Source organism: Schistocerca gregaria, chromosome 2 (genome assembly GCF_023897955.1).
Source record: "Schistocerca gregaria isolate iqSchGreg1 chromosome 2, iqSchGreg1.2, whole genome shotgun sequence".
NCBI classification, from domain to species: Eukaryota; Metazoa; Arthropoda; class Insecta; order Orthoptera; family Acrididae; genus Schistocerca; species Schistocerca gregaria.
Genome location: NC_064921.1, coordinates 827,301,604 through 827,319,364, shown reverse-complemented (window position 1 = coordinate 827,319,364; position 17,761 = coordinate 827,301,604). Strand labels below are relative to the sequence as shown.

Sequence of the window (17,761 nt, the reverse complement as noted above, 5' to 3'; positions counted from 1 at the left end):
GAGCTACCCTCTGCTATGTACTGCGATATTCTCTCTGCAGCTGTTGTTGCAAAAATTGCTGTATCGGTAATCATCGGAAGAACCTCAATGCCACTTGGAGCGGAAAGCGCGATCGCGCAGTTTTCCCACGGGCATCTCTCCCAGTGCAGTGGCAGCATTGGCAAAGGTGGGAAGGGGGCGCTGGAGAGAGTGTTGGGGGGGGGGGGGGGAGGGGGGAGGTGGGAGAGGCAGCGTGTCGCGTGCTGCAGCTGCAGCTGCAAGCGTGCGCGTGCTGTGCTTCCACTGGGGTGGGGTGGGGCGTGCCTCACACACACACACACACACACACACACACACACACACACACACACAGTGGGTAGTGTGTTCTGCGTGGGCCCGTCCGAGGTCGGGCGCGTCAGTCCGCCAGTGCGTATCCGCGAGGCAGCCAGCCGCCGACAGCGTCACAGTTGCGTTACGTCACGTCACGTGCACACCGGCAGACATGGGCGACGCGCATGCGCCCGCTCGCTTCAAGAGGTGCGCCTCGGTAAGTACAGTGCAAGACGCTACGTCTGCGTAACCGCTCACTCGGGCTAGCGCAACTCCGCTCCACATCTCCATTTGCTACGTTTTCCACGCATAGTTCCTCCTGAAAGCTACTAGAGGCGGGATACTACGACGGTTGCTGTGCATCCAGTTAATCGACGGAAGTGCGCAGGTGGAATTTTCGGGACTGCCGTAGCGGCTGAGCGGTTCTAGGCGCTACAGTCTGGAAGGGCGCGACCGCTACGATCGCAGGTTCGAATCCTGCCTCGGGCATGGATGTTTGTGATGTCCTTAGGTTACTTAGGTTTAAGTAGATCTAAGAGTAGGGGACTGATAACCTCAGAAGTTAAGTCCCATAGTGCTTTGAACCATTTGGAATTTCCAACCGAGCGAGGTGGCGCAGTGGTTAGCACACTGAACTCGCATTCGGGAGGACGACGGTTCAGTCCCGTCTCCAGCCATCCTGATTTAGGTTTTCCGTGATTTACCTAAATCGTTTCGGGCAAATGCCGGGATGGTTTCTTTGAAAGGGCACGGCCGATTTCCTTCCCAATCATTCCCTAACCCGAGCTTGCGCTCCCTCTCTAATGACCTCATTGTCGAAGGGACGTTAAACACTAACCACCACCACAAATGGAATTTCCACACAGAAAAGTGATGAAATGCAAGCTATCGGGTTCTTCCTACATAATCCAATCCGTTTAATTATTTTGTCCCCTGCAGCTTTTTTGTGTCTGATAGATTTTCCAGAGTGCACTCCACATAACGGCGACGGATTTGGAATCAGACAGTGTAATAACTTTATTCAAATGGGTAAATGTGTTTTACCCTTTTGACGCATATTGTTTTAATTAATGTTCTGCACACCCAGATACTCTTGCTGTCCAACATAAATGTGGAAGGAGACACGGCCCTACCCTCCTAAAGTCGTTGCTGTTACTGATGCACCTCGCTAGCTAGCAGCACCTATACGAACTTCTTTATAGGGCCAAATAGGTTTAGGTAAACTACCACAAAACTGAAAGCAACCAAAATTAGCAGCTATTTACAGTAATTTATTCAGAGAAACTCCGTCTTTAGGCCACGAGTGGCCTACCGGGACCATCCGACCGCCGTGTCATCCTCAGGTGAGGATGCGGATAGGAGGGGCGTGGGGTCAGCACACCGCTCTCCGGTCGTTATGATGGTATTCTTGACCGGAGCCGCTACTATTCGGTCGAGTAGCTCCTCAGTTGGAGTCACGAGGGTGAGTGTACCCCGAAAAATGGCAACAGCGCATGGCGGCCTGGATGGTCACCCATCCAAGTGCCGACCACGCCCGACACAGCGCTTAACTGGGGTGATCTCACGGGAACCGGTGTATCGACTGCGGCAAGGCAGTTGCCCGGAGAAAGTACAGATTACGTAATTATTATATGAACAGATGCTGAAAGGTTCACTTATACAGATTTATGAACACTAGTCTTTCCCTGAATCCAGCGAACGATTACTATGATCACTTGTGGAATGTCTAGTTTCGCTCTTCTTGGCGACGATTATAGACATAGTCCGGATGCTGTTTCGGAGTACTGTTGATACCGTGCGAATACTGACGAAGTGGTGCCGTGCGTGTGCTTATACCTACGTCTGGCGGATTGACGTTCACCTGGGAACTACACGGACGTAAAAAAATATAAAAAAGACGTAACACCAGAAAATAATTAGTGTAGAGCAATGAAATATCGGGAGTACATTTAGCTAGGTAACTTATTTAAGGGATTAACATTGTAAGGTCACAGTTTAATGTAAGCGTGAGATAAAACACAGCAAATTTGAAATTCTGGTACATTAGCAACCAGTGTAATCGCTTGAATCGTCAATACAAGCATAGAGACGTGCATGAATTATGTTGTACAGGTGCTGGATGTCAGTTTGTGGGATGCAGTTTCATGCTTGTTGGATTTGGTCGGTCAATACAGGGACTGTTAATGTTTTCTGTGGATTAGTTATTCAAAATGACAGTCACTATCGCATTATTTATTTTGCCGCCAACCGGTTTCAATCCGCGATGGGGTCACCTTCAGGGCAATGTACACCATTTGGTCGCTCGCTGGAGTCGTCACCCTGCCTGTGCACGGTTGGTAACTATGTGCACAGGCGGGGTGACGACTCCAGCGTCCGACCAAATGGTGTAAATTATCCTGAAGATAACCCCATCGCGGACTGACACCGGTTGGCGGCAAAATAATGCGATTGTGATTGTTATTTTGAATAATTGATTATAAGTAAATTAATCGCTGTTATCTCCAGACAACTATGTTGTCTAAAAATTTTCTGTGGATGGCGCTGGACTTGTTATCCGATGACGTCCCATATGTACTCGGACTGGAGACAGATCTGGTGATCGAGCAGGCCAAGGAAACTTGTCGGCACCCTGTAAAGCATGTTGGGTTACAACAGCGGTGTGTGAGTGAGCGTTATCCTGTTGGAGAAGACCTCGAAGAAGAGAATGGCACCACAACAGATGGAATCAACAGATTTACGAACAAATTTGCAGTCAGGGTGCGTGCGATAACCACGAGAGTGCTCCTGCTACCATACGAAATCGTACCGCAGACCATAACTTCAGCCAGCCGGAGTGGCCGAGCAGTTCGAGGCGCTACAGTTTGGCACCGCGCCTTCTACAGTCGCAGGTTCGAATCCTGCCTCGGACATTGATGTGTGTGATGTCCTTAGGTTAGGTAGGTTTACGTAGTTCTAAGTTCTAGGGGACTGATGACCTCAGCAGTTAAGTCCCATAGTGCTCAGAGCCATTTGAACCATTTGCACCTTAGCTTCAGGTGTAGGTCCAGTGTGTATAGCACGCAGACAAGTTGGCTGCAGGTCCTCAACTGACCTAACCAGCACACGACCATAACTGGCACCAAGACAAAACCACCTTCCATCAGAAAACACAGTAGTCCTTCACCCTGCCCCACAGTGACCTCTCGTGTGACACCACTGAAGTCACAAATGGCGCTGGTTTTGGGTCAGTACGCTGCGGGGAGTCTAGTTCTGAGCTGACTTTGAAGTAAGCGATTTATAACAGTTCGTTGTTCACTGTTGTGCCAACAGCTGCTCCTATTGCTGCTGGAGACACAGTACGATGTGCCAGGGCCATATGCCGAGCACGATGGTCTTCCCTCTCAGTAGTGCCACGTGGCCGTGCGGAGCCTGATCTTCCTCGACCGTACATTCTCGCTGCCATCAATCATGTGCAATGCCTGCCAAGTCTTTCTGCAGTAACGCAGAAGAAACAACCAGCTTCTCGCAGCCTCATTGCACGACCTCGTTCAAATTCAGTGAGGTGGTGACAATGGCGTCTTTGTCGCCTTAAAGGCATTTTTGACTCACGTATAATCTCAAAGGTAATTAACGCTCACGTCTGTTACAGCCTGTATTTAAATCGAACCTGGCGCTACTAGCGCCACTATTACGCGACTGGCGCGCAATCGGAATGCACGTCTTCTTTCAGATGTAGAAACACGCATAAAAACTTCCATTCATGTCGCTCAACTCCTTCTTGGTGTTGGGACTTCTTTTTCCCGGCAGTGTATTTGAGAGACGTTCGATGACGTGCAGTGTGCGCCCCCTATGGTGTCTAACCGTGTAACAAGGTTACGCCTGTCCGGAAGTTGGAGGTTGACCTTGCAGTGTGGCGGCCACTCTGTGTATGTCTGTGTGTCGTATCTGTCAAGGACATAGCAGTTATTGATGCCAAAATTGCAACGATGCTATATAGGCTCCAATAATAAATTTCGTTTGTCTGACATCACAAAGACTGAATCAGGCAAAAAAATACAGATATGTTTATAGTAAACTCACGGCATTTCGTAAAGATTACTTTCTTTAAATTTCGTTTGTCAGATCTAATTAATTCATTCAACTTGCCCCTTCGTATGATAACGATCGTCAGCTGGCTTCTATCTTTCGTCTGCTCGCATATCGTTTCCTGTCTTGCTTGTCCATAATTTCTTTTAATATTCGTCTGTAGTACCACATAGAATTCTCTTCGGTTTTTTTTTTCTTTTCTAAATTTTTTTATTGACTATGTTTTCCTGCATGTGCAAACCTCATTTGTACACTTATGGTTGATAGAATATCTGCACCTTTCTGAAAATGAAGAAAGCTTTTCCACCTGTGCAGATCCCTTACGTCTTCTCGATTACCGAGCGAGGTGGTGCAGTTGTAAGTAGGCTGTTTAGGTTTCTTTATTGGTAGCGCCACATAGCGCTCTGTATGAAAATCACTGGCTGTGCTGTGAGCAGTGTGTGGCTGGTTTGCATTGTTGTTTGCTATTGTAGTGTTGGGCAGCTGGATGTGAACAGCGCGTAGCGTTGCGCAGTTGGAGGTGAGCCGCGAGCATTGGTGGATGTGGGGAGAAAGATGGCGTAGTTTTGAGAGCGGATGATCTGGACGTGTGTCCATCAGAGACAGTAGATTTGTAAGACTGGATGTCATGAACTGATATATATGTAAATACATTGTTTGTTCTTTATCAAAATCTTTCATTTGCTAACTATGCCTATCAGTAGTTAGTGCCTTCAGTAGTTTGAATCTTTTATTTAGCTGGCGGGAGTGGCGCTCGCTGTATTGCAGTAGTTCGAGTAACGAAGATTTTTGTGAGGTAAGTGATTCATGAAAGGTTATTGTTAGCCAGGGCCATTCTTTTGTAGGGATTATTGAAACTCAGATTGCGTTGCGCTAAAAATATTTTGTGTCAGTTTAGTGTAGATCAGTATAAGTAAACAGTTTTGCTCTACTGTTTGAAAATGAAGTGATGTAAGATGTTTGTCAGCACAGTAATTCATAAATTGTTCTAAGGGGACGTTTCACAGTGATTAGTACACTAGACTCGCATTCGGGAGAACGACGGTTCATAAACACGTCCGGCCATCCTGATTTAGGTTTTCCGTGATTTCCCTACATCGCTCCAGGCAAATGCCGGAATCGTTCCTTTGGAAGGCACGGCCGACTTCCTTCCCCATCCTTCCCTAATCCGATGAGACCGATTAACCTCGCAGTTTAGTCTCTTCCCCCAAAGAACCCAACTATTCTCACTTTCGGTTGTTTAGTGTAACCTTGCTTCCAGCTTGGCCAAAAGTCTCCAAATGTTCAGTTATAGAGGGTGATGGGGTCACAAACTTTCAGAGGTGATGGATAAGGATAAATGTGTTTCAAGTTGGGTATGTTAAATACCATCTTTTGCAACTGTAATGAAAGGTCTTATTAAAACTCCACAATTCGTATACTTGCAACTGCGGGCAAAAGTTGCCGAAAAAGAAAGAAGACAACGTGTAATTGTATTAATTTGAGGCAAGGAAACCTCGTCCAGAAATAACAGAGTCGAAAGTTATATTCGAATATCCTTCTTATACCTCTTACAATAGAAAACATGTATCAGTACTGTTGTTGCTAAAACAGTATGGTAGGAAACTTTCGGAGATGCTAGTATGGACCAAAACAAGAAATAAAATGTCTATTAAACATAGCTCTGAAACGCATACCTCAAGCGATATGAGCGCTTGTTCATCTTCGATTCGTGAAACACCTATCTTCTACTGCGAACATTTTGGTTTCCATATTTTTGGAAGAGGTAGTATGGAGCAAACAAGAAAAAGCTGTCCGGTAACATTGGAGTGTAAAAGGCGCACCTTAAGAGCCGTGAGACTTCAATAAAAGAGACGTGTTTCACATTATCGATGTTGAACCTGTGCTGATAGCTCTTAAGGTATCCATTTTAGAGCCGATGTTCACTAGAGATTTTTTTGCTTGCTTTGGGTCATACTACCAGCTCTGAAAGTTGCATATACTAAACTCTCAGCAACAATGGTACTGGTACGTCTATTCCATTGTCAGAAGTATCAGACCGATTTTCGCTTCTAACTTTCGACTCAGTCGTTTCCGGACAAGAGTGCGTCAACTCTGATACATTTCCCATGTTCATCATCCCTGAAAGATTGTTACATCATCGACTAATCACCCTGTATACTTCATGTTCCATGAAGTGAATCTTATTTACAGTGAAGACATTTGTTTTCTATTTTTCACATTCTGGATAAATACTAAAGAAGTTTTTCATCCCTAGAGCACACGCACACACAATCTGTTCCTCACTGCGACTGAAGGTCATTTGTCTACTTCACTAACCACAACGAGATTGTAGTTTATGCAGTTTACCATCTTATGGTCTTGGCACAGACACTGAAACGCACAGTGCATGAAATGAAGTAGTGAATAAAACAAAAACGTCTCGTTTAAGACTTAATTATCAGTAGTATCCGGTGCAGCCCTTTACACTCGAAATACATGCGAGCATGGAAATGAAATGGTCGTGTGGCATCATTGGCCGGGAGGCCCCATCCAGGAAAGTTCGGCCGTTGAGTGCAAGTCTTATTTCAGTCGACGCCACACTGGGATGAAACGATGATGAGGACAACACAACACCCAGTCCACGAGAGGGGAAAATCTCCAAACCGGCCGGGAATAGCACCAGTATTGAAAATTTTGGCCAACAGCGATGCCACAGTGGTAACATTGGTTCCCGTTAAATCACCGAAGTTAACCGCTCGCGGACTTGATTAACAGTTGAATGTGCGACCGTCCGTTATGTCACACGTTTTTGGCAAGCGGGGTGCACTAAGCCTTTGTGATATGCTAATTAAGGAGCTACTTGACTGAGAAGTAGCGGCTGCAGTCATCAGAGCTGACAACGGCCTGGAAAGCGGTGTGATGACCACATGCCCATCCATACCCGCATACAGTAAAGCCTAACATCTGAGGATGACACGGCGGTCAGTCGGAACCGTGTGCCTTCGGAGCCATGTTCAGATGGAGTTTATTGTAGTGTTGGGTGGTTTCACCTCATGTTTCATAAACTGTGTTTCTGATTGCATATACACTGCTTGCCCCATGTGATGAAGTACGTAAGTCAGTAACCGAGATTATAGTTCAGTGTTCACGACAATGATCTAGTGAAATACTTAGAACGACTGCCAGAAAAGATCCGAGGTGTATGTTTCGAAAAATAGGAGCTGAATTTTTCGTGTACTCACAATAATAGTTTTGCAAGCGCAACATAATTTCTGCTACGTAACTGAAAAAATAGTTGTGAATGAGCACACTTGCGCCAGGCTTCTTTATTGTTTCTGGACTTCAACGAAGTGCTGAAGCAACTTTCAGCATATGAATGAAATGTGTCAGAACCACACCACAATTCAGTTAAACAGATCACAAACGCTGTAAGAGTTGTGGGAGAGCCGGCCGCTGTGACCGAGCGGTTCTAGGCGCTCCAGTCTGCAACCGCGCTGCTGCTACGGTCGCAGGTTCAAATCCTGCCTCAGGCATGGTTATGTGTGATGTCCTTAGGTTGGTTAGGTTTAGGTAGTTCTAAGAATAGGGGACTGATGACCTCCGATGTTAAGTCCCATAGTGCTTAGAGACATATGAACCATTTATTTGTGGGAGCGTGTTACTATTATATTTCTTAAATTAACTGCATGACACGTGTTTTTCTCAAATTTTTGGACGAACGCAATTTCTTGGATATTATGCTAAAGATACTTAGCAGCTACTGATGTAAACGATACTGATGTAAACAATGTAATTATTATTGACGTACGAAAACATCTTATATGTTTTGTTTTTATTATTATTAAAGTGCAGACATCGACAGTACATTAAAAGTGTGGTAACTGCAAGTAAAATTTGCTGGCGGAAAGGGAATGGGGTGGGGAGGGAAGACAGTAACAAGCAGTTCAAATGGCTCTGAGCTCTATGGAACTTAACATCTGACGTCACAGTCCCCTAGAACTTAGAACTACTTAAACCTCACTAACCTAAGGACATCACACGCATCCATGCCCGATGCATGATTCGAACCTGCGACCGTAGCGGTCGCGCGTTCCAGACTGAAGCTCCTAGAGCCGCCCGGTCACACCGGCCGGCCATTATGGAGGGGGAACGTGATTCTTAACAGGGTGTATGACCGCCATGAACGGCAGCAAGCAGTTACCATCCCCTCCCTCTGCTCCAGAACTGAACCTGTGCTCATTTACCATTAGTGTGGGTGTGGTTTTCGAACAAACTTACAAGCTGGAGTATCTAAGCGTAAGTGTCGTTCTATAGTAGGTCTACGAGTAACAATTTTATCCTGTGCTCAACAGTATCGGTGCTCGGCTGGTTAACTGTGTGGTCTAACGCACTGCTTTCCGGGCGGGAAGGCGGGCCGGTCCCTGGCCAGAATCTTCCCAGCAGATTAGTGTTGAGGTCCGGTTGGTTTTTAAGGCCTTTTTCCATCTGCCTCGGGAATGCGAGCTGGTTCCCCTCATTCCGCCTCAGTTACACTATGTCGGCGTTGCTGCACAAACACTTTCTCCACATACGTGTACACTATAATTACTCTACCACGCCAACATTGGGAGGGGGGGCAGGGGGGGGGGGTTACACTCGTCTGTTGTGAGACGTTTCCGGGGGGTCCACCGGGGACGAACAGCACAATAACCCTGGGTTCGGTGTGGGGCGGCGGTGTTATGAGTGGACTGCTGTGGCCTGTGGTGGGGTTGTGAACCACTGCTACGGCGGAGACAAAGCCTCTCCGCCGTTTCTAGGTTCCCAGTTCCATACAGTACAATACAAGTGTATCATTTCTTCCACATACAAAGAGCCAAGTTTCTAGGAAGGCAGGCATTCGTTGATAGTTACTGTGCTGACGATGCGGGTTTTGTAATTTGAGCGCGCAGGATTTGTTCTGGTGTGATTCGAGCGAATCAGTGGATCACGTCGCGAATTTTAAGCGCACGGGGTTATGTTGACTTCAGTGAATATTAGATATGAAATTAATTTCGAAGATGGGTAAGCAATGGAAGCGGAACGAGAGAAAGCGTGTTAAATAGAGAACTGAGAGGGTAACATGACAATAAGGGGTTTTGAAGGACGTTGCATTCGAATTTAAAAGTGTCTCAAGCGTTTACGGTGAACAATAGCCTGTGAATGGTAAGAAACGGCAGTTTTCCTATACAGTGTTTCATTTAAACTGTAGAAATTTTCATGTGAAAACTTACAGAATGATATTAACCACAGTGAAAATAGTATTGTGAAATTAGTGGCGAGCGTGATCGCACAGTTAAGCTTCTTAAGGTTGAAATTTTCGGTTAATAAACAATGACTATAATTGCAAGAGTATTTTCTATTAAATCGTAATGAAAAATAATCAAACGGTTTAAAGTCGAAGCGGAAACATGGGCTTTGTAATAGGTACATTTCCAGAGCTCTTAACTTTACATTTTTTCTTCTATGTTCTTCATCCTCGACTAAATAATTTCATATTACTTTTCCTCAAATTTCTGAACACTTATAAACACTGAAATATAGCAAGAAAGGAATGGAAGCTCGCACGTAGCCTGCCAGATAATGAAATTTTATTGCTTCGCAATGCTTATACAGCATTAACTGAAATGGCTCCGATTCGGTATAACTGAGATCGCACAAAAGAATATTTGTACAAATTTTCAAGCGAGTTTCCCCACATAAAACTAGCAAATCTCTTCAAATAAACATGGTCCCTGAAATGTCTGATTTTTGCGTCGTTATCGTCCGAGCAACACACAATGGAATGTTTTCTCTTTGCAGCTGACTGTTCATAGAAATATTTACCAATGCTACCTGTTCTTGGAAAATGTTCGAAAGATGCTCCTTTCACTTTTACAAATACATTAAGCAATTGACCACAATATATCGCAGCCTCTAAAAAAATCCACTGAAGGGATTTGCGAGCGTTCACAGACTACAATGATTCAGTGATAGGCACTAGACGGATAAACTAAGTACTGTATGTGTTTCCACACATAAAAATCCGAAGGGCTGAAGACGGGCAAACTTGCAGTCAACAGATCTGGTCCTTTCTTTCCTATGAACCTGTTGCCGCAGACAGTCAGCCATCTCATTGTTACGGAGCTTCATCGACCACAAATGTAATGATTCTGATTTCCTGGGTACACATGTCACGAATGAATCTTCAGTTTGTAGCGGAGTCTGCGCTGATTTGGAACTTCCTGGCAGATTACAACTGTTTGCCATGGCGGGACTCAAAACTGGAACCTTAAGACTTTCGAGGGCAAGTGCTCACAGCCATGAGGGCGGACGCGACAGGATACAGCACGCTAATAGCGTGTAACATCGGCTCCAGGATTGATAACTGCCTCAATATGGCAATACGGCAGTAGAGTCCAAGAGTTGCTTCAGGTAAGCCGTGTCCAGCTGAAGCCGCTCGTTCATGCTGAGCTGCAAAATTGCGCTGATGTTGACTGCTACCTTTCACCCGCTGTTCCAGATAGTCCCAGACATTTTATGTGGGATTAACATTGGGTGACTTAGAGGTTCTGTCGAATTTAGACAACGTGGCTGAATGGTCGCCAAACCATTTCTTTTCTGTTTAGTCACCAGTCTCCTGACTGGTTTGATGCGGCCCGCCACGAATACCTCCCCTATGCCAACCTCTTCATCTCAGAATAGCTCTTGCAACCTACGTCCTGAATTATTTGTTGGATGTATTCCAGTCTCTGAATGGCTCTTGCAACCTACATCCTGAATTATTTGCTGGATGTATTCCGATCTCTGTCTCCATCTACAGTTTCTGCGCTCTACAGCTCCCTCTAGTACCATGGAAGTTATTCCGTGATGTCCTACCATCCTGTCCCTTCTCCTTGTCAGTGTTTTCCACGTATTCCCTTCATCTCCGATTCTCCGCAGAACCTTCTCATTCCTTGTCTTATTAGTCTATCTAAATTCCAACATTCGTCTGTAGCAAATACTTCGATTCCCTTCTGTTCCGGTTTTCCCACAGTCTGTGTTTCACTACCGTACAATGCTGTGCTCCAAACGTACATTCTCAGAACTTTCTTCCTCAAATTAAGGCCTATGTTTGGTACTAGTAGAGTTCTCTTGGCTTGGAATGCCCTTTCCGCCAGTGCTAGTCTGCTTTTGATGTCCTCCTTGCTCCGTCCGTCATTGGTTACTTTGCTGCCTAGATCGTAGAACTCCTTAAATTCATCTACTTCGTGACAATTAGTTCTGATGTTAGATTTCTAGCTGTTCTCATTTCTGCTATGTCTCAATATGATCCTGTAAAACCTCCTCCACTTTCACTGAGGATAACAATGTCATGAGCGAACCATTTCACTTTGAATTTTAATTCCACTCTTGACCTTCCTTTTATTTCCGTCATTGCTGCTTCGATGTATAGACTGAACAGTAGGGGCGAATGACTACATCCGTCTTACACCCTTTTTAAACCGAGCACTTCGTTCTCGGTTGTCCACTCTTATTATTCCCTATTGGCCCTTGTACATATCGTATATTACCTTTCTCTCCCTATAGCTTAATCCTATTTCTCAGAATTTGGAACATCTTGCAACATTTTACTCTGTCGAACGCTTTTTCCAGATCGACAAGTCCTATGAAAGTGTCTTGATTTTTCTTTAGACTTGCTTCTATTATCAACCTCTCTGGTGCCTTAAAATTTCCTAAAGCCAAACTGATCTTCATCTAACACATCCTCAATTTTCTTTTCCATTCTCTTGTATATTATTCTTATTGGCAACGTGGATGCATGAGCCGTTAAGCTGATTGTGCGATAATTCTCGCACTTGTCAGCTCGTGGAGTCTTAGGAATTGTGTGGATGATGTTTTTCCGAAAGTCAGATGGTATGTCGCCACATTCACACCAACGTGGATAGTCGCTCTGTTGCAACTTCCCCCATAGATTTTACAAATTCTGTTGGAATGTTATCTATCCCTTGTGCCTTAATTGATCTTAAGACCTCCAAAGCTCTCTTTAATTCTGATTCTAATATTGAATCCTCTATCTCTTCTAAATCGACCCCTGTTTTATCTTCTATTACACCAGACAAATCTTTCCCCTCATAAAGGCCTTCTGTGTACTCTTTACACCTGTCCGCTCTTTGCTCTTCATTTAACAGTGGAATTCTCGTTGCACTCTTATTGTCAACACCCTTGCCTTTAATTTCACCGAAGGCTGTTTTGACTTTCCTACATGCTGAGCCAGTCCTTCTGACAAAAATTTCTTTTTCGAGTTCTTCACATTTTTCATACAGCCATTTCCTCTTAGAGTCTTTGCAGTTCCTATTTATTTTATTCCTCAGCGACCTGAATCTCTGTATTCCAAAATATACACTGGCGGGAAAAAATGCAACAGCCATAAGAAGAGGGCCGTTTCATTGACAAGTGATGTGACAAATAGTTCGTCTGTGGAGGAGTACATGATAAAAAATTCAGACCAAGTGACACACACATATTAGAATAAAGGGTGCCTAGACAGTGGCAACAGTTCATATTGAACCCCCTCTGGCCATAACGCGAGACTATATTCTTGTCTGCAACCGATCTTAAAGATGCGGAATGGCATCTTGCAGTAGATTGTCCCAAGCACTTTGCTCATTTTGTTGCAATTCTGCGACGCTTCAGGCAGGTTCCGGAGAACGGGTAAGTTGCCCCTTGACCATGTCCAATGTTTGTTCATTTGGCGAAAGATCTGGTGATCTCGCTGGCCAGGACAGCTGTACACCGAGAACAGCACGTTGAGTCGCATTAACCGTTTGTGAACGTGCGGTGTCGTACTGAAAAAGCATATTACTTTCCTGTCGAAGGAACGACAGTAGCACAGGGATAACAGCATGTGAAATGTAATGGGCGCTGATTGCTTTATCCTGCATAAATTGCCGAGTGTGATAGCGAGTTGTAACTGATGGTCCCTTACACAATGAAGCTTGGGGTGGGACACCCGTGTGTCATGGGCGAATACATTGCGGAACAGGCCTGTCATCACACCTGCGCCGTAGACGTGTACGTTCATCACTCACATACAGACAGAAAATACTGTCATCACTGAAGACAACAGAGCTCCATTCCACTGTCTAGTGGGCCCTTTACGGCACCGGAGAAGCCCTGCTCGGAAGTGTCATGTTGTCAGTGGTAGCCTGGCCAGAGGCACACGTGATCTTCATCCCGCTGCAAACAGACGGTTTCCCAATGATCCTTGGTGACACATCCGGTCCAACACGTGTCCAGATTTCTACCTTGGACGATGTTTAGTCAGCCACTGCTGCTCTCCCAACGTAGCTGACCTTAATGTGCGTCTGTACCACATGGACATCCAGAACCTGGTCTCCGGATGTGGGAATGTTCCATAGACCACAGCTGAAAGCAGCAAAACAGCATCGATACATTGTACACAACATCTGAAGCAATCCATAGATATATCCACGCAGTTTCCTGTAGGCCCACAATGCGACCTTGTTCTAATGGATGAACTTGTTGAACAGGAGTGCATACTCGTCGGCAGGGCATGCTTACACCTTAGAATGAATATTGAAAACACTGCTCTGATGTGTATGCGTCGTCCTTAGGAACGACTCGCGCATGTCGTACAGGTTTAGGTGCTCCAAGGTGGACAGAGGAACTGTGAAAATCCAAAAAAATTGGTGACAGGCAAATATACACTTATTGCACTGCGATACTCAAGTTGAATAACAACTCGTTCAACAAGTTTGCGGGCGGATGCAACTAAGCAGTGGCCTTCAAGACGCGCGTTACTGAATACAATGTCAACAATTCTATGATCGTTCTGGGCGCTACACTTTCAATCACTGTAGTAAACTTGTCCCGATCCGAAGGCTGTAGGTGACTCCATTTGTAGACTAAGTCTCTCAGGCAGATCTTCCCTACGAACTGTAGTTACGGACAGCGACCCTGGAACACCGTACTAGAACTGTAGTACGCCAAAGTTGGACATGAACCGTACATTGCTGCCTGTGGCCACTCATCTCATTGACGGCGGCGCGGAAGTTGCTGATCAGGCCTCGCTTGTTGTTGGCGGCGAACTTGAAAGCGCCGCCTATGGTGCCAGTCCGAAACAATCTTAGCCCGCCAGTTCCGGCTGTGTTCATTGGCGAGGACACAACACTTCACCTCTAAACTCAGCACACTTGCCACCTAGTGAGTAAAAATACAGACATGCTTCCAGAGCACCATTTGATCGCCGATCAGTGACACTACGAGCCTTAATACGTACCCATTATAACGACCTGGCTTGGAGGAAAATGGTGAGAGAGTGATCAGTCACCTCAGGGCGAGCTGTGTAACAGAGGTAGCATTGACGTATGTTTATTCAAGCAACCTTATAAAGCACATCGGCGCGCGTGTCCAAAAGCAGTCGGTCGCGGAATGCGCTGACACTCCGATCACGCCCTCTGCCCCCTGCTGTCCTGGTGGCCTGTTGTCACGGTAGCTGCCGGTTGTGAAGACGAGCGCAGACCGTCCAGGGCCTCCGGAGCTGAGCACCCCCGCACGTGTTCGTTGTCCATATATCGTGCGCTTGTGTGCGTAGCTGGTCCAAGGCATCCTGATGCCGAGCGGCAATCTGCAGTCAGTACCATCACCTCTGTCACCCTGGCCACTTCTGTCATCCCAGCCCCCCCCCCCCCCCCTGTGGTAAAACATGACAGTGGACGAAGAGATCTAGGTGTCTAAGAGTCCACGAGGACAGCCTCGTCCATCCGGATCGTAGACAGCTTGCAGTCCATCGGTCAAAGTCGCTCAGCGGGCAGAGGCTATCTAGACCTCAGCTCCCTGCATCGGCGAAACTTCCACCCGAAGTCACTCAGCCGCCACACCACAGGAATGGCGCACCCCATGCCAGAACTCGACGAGTTAATCAGCGGGCAGGTTTCCAACCGATTTCCATCACAAAGAGCGGGTCGCGGTTTCTCTGAAACTCAAGTGCTTGTCATTCTCTCCAGTTCAAGACACAGATAGAATGGCGGCGCGACTGAATGCTTTGGGATGCGAAGTTAAGACCAAAAATGAAGTGCTCAGATAAAAAGGGTATAAGGTAGGCCGCATCTCGTGGTCGTGCGGTAGCGTTCTCGCTTCCCACGCCCGGGTTCCCGGGTTCGATTCCCGGCGGGGTCAGGGATTTTCTCTCCCTCGTGATAGCTGGGTGTTGTGTGCTGTCGTTAGGTTTAAGTAGTTCTGAGTTCTAGGGGACTGATGACCCTAGATGTTAAGTCCAATAGTGCTCAGAAGCCATTTGAACCATTTTTATAAGGTTGTATACATTCGCTCGTACAGTTCAATCTACACATCGAATAAGCGGTGTAGGATAGAAAGGAAAGGTTCAATGATGGAATTAAAATTCAAGCTGAAATGATACGAATGATAAGATTCGCTGATCAGATTGTTATCATTAGTGGAAGTGAAGAAGAATTACAGGACCTGGTGAACTAAATAAACGGTACAATGAATACAGAATATGGATTGAGAGTAAATCGAAGGAAGACGAAAGTAATGGGAAGCAGCAGAAACTACAACAGCGAGAAACTTAACTTCAGGATTGGTGATCACGAAGTAGATGAAGTTATAGAATTCTGCTATCTAGGCAGCAAAAGAACTCATGACGGACGCAGCAAGGAGCACATAAAAAAACAGACTAGCCTGGCAAGAAGGGCGTTCCTGGCCAAGAGAAGTCTGCTGTAATCAAACGTAGACCTTAGTTTGGGGAATAAATGTCTGAGAATGTACGTTAGGAGCACAAAATTGTATGGTAGTGAAACATCGACTATGGGAAAACCGGAACAGAAGAGAATCAAAGCACTTCAGATGTGGTGTCACTTCTGGACTCTTGGCGTGTTTCCACTGCTTAGATATAATCTGTATGGTGCTCCTGTGCAGAATTATTACGTTGGTAGTATCTTCCAGACGAAACCATCCTGGAGGAAAGTTAGATAGACTGAGTGCGCAGTGTTCTCAGCGGAATCGGCGAGGAAAGGAATATATGGAAAACACTGACAAGAAGATGGGACAGGATGATAGGACAACTGTTAAGGCATCGGGGAATAACTTCCATGGTACTAGAGGGAGCTGTAGAGGGCAAAAGCTGTAGAGGAAAACAGAGACTGAAGTACATCCAGCAAATAACTGTGGACATAATTGGCGACTGAGATGGAGAGGGTGGCACTTGACAGGGATTCCTGGCGGGCGGCATCAAACCAGCTACAAAAATACAGATTGCTTGTTGCTATCCTCAACCATATTGCCACCACACGGCTATCTACCCCCGATACTGGAATTTTTTTTTTAAAAAAAAAGACGCTTCTGACGTTGTCCTACTGGAGGGGTGGGGGGGGGGGGACGAGTAAGTTTGCTTCATCGTGCTTGTCCTGTCAGATATTCCTAGTCCGTTCTGTCCCTGCCACGGGTTTCTAGGTCCAGTTAAATTTGCAACGTGTGAGTTTCTCGAGAACATGCAAGGGCCCGAGGTACAAAATATCACCTTATTTGGTCACATCATGTTAGCTTTCCATGCGCTCGACCGTTGTCTGATGTCGCAAACTCTTACCTGCCCAAAGCGCAATGTGGTTTACTGCTTGAATGCGCATAGAAATAAAACTTCTAAAAAAATTCATAATATGCACACCAACTTTTGGAGGGTGTTGGAATATTATACCGTGGTGCCACTGAACCCTGTCCTTTTTCTGGAATTGTATCTGTGAAGCCCCTATGCAGATGGCTATTATTATGACAGAGTGTGGGAACATACACAGGATACTCATCATCAAGAACATGAACAACACCTGAGCAGCGAAGTTGAGATAAATGTTCTGGTTGATGTTCACGGTAACTTAATGTGGTAATACCCTAAACACACTCATGACATCACACAACCCCCTGCAAACTGACCTAAATCCTACACATGCCCTACGGCTTGACGACTCGTTCCGCCACCTATGTGCTGGACGCCTCTCGTCATTTGTGAAAGTGACAATTCGCAACTAGTTCACTCCCACTACATGCCTCCACCCAGCTAGTGTTCAGTTTCTGTGTCGCCTGGCCCATTGAAGATGCGCATCTATAAGAGCCTCTTTTGTGAGACATACTACCCCATTGCGTGCAGTTCCCTCCGCTATGTTCCGTCAAAAGGTGGAGATGGATCTGGATTCACTGAATTCGGCAATTCCTGTGAAGTTAGAATCTTTTTGTCATTGACAAGGCGTAACACTCATATCTAGTCCCTGCAGATTAGGATTGTTTAAAGACCGCTGTTCTTACGCCGTTTTATTAGGTTGGTGTTTAAGTTTGTAACGTTCCTATTTTGCAAGTTCGTGTTCCGATTGCTATGGGTTTACGTATCGATTTTCGTTGT

At 45.8% G+C, this 17,761-nt stretch overlaps 1 protein-coding gene across 2 annotated transcripts in view; it reads left to right on the top strand.

Annotated features, from left to right (window-relative positions):
- Positions 1–402: 402 nt before the first annotated feature.
- LOC126335180 (uncharacterized) overlaps positions 403–17,761 on the top strand; it is a 284,521-nt gene continuing 267,162 nt past the window's right edge. The window contains exon 1 of one of the 2 annotated variants that reach the window (XM_049998172.1): positions 403–526. In XM_049998172.1, the coding sequence (XP_049854129.1) occupies positions 482–526 (45 nt within the window). In that variant the 5' untranslated portion in view covers positions 403–481. The remainder of the gene's footprint in view (positions 527–17,761) is intronic. The other variant, XM_049998173.1, reaches the window with a different exon arrangement.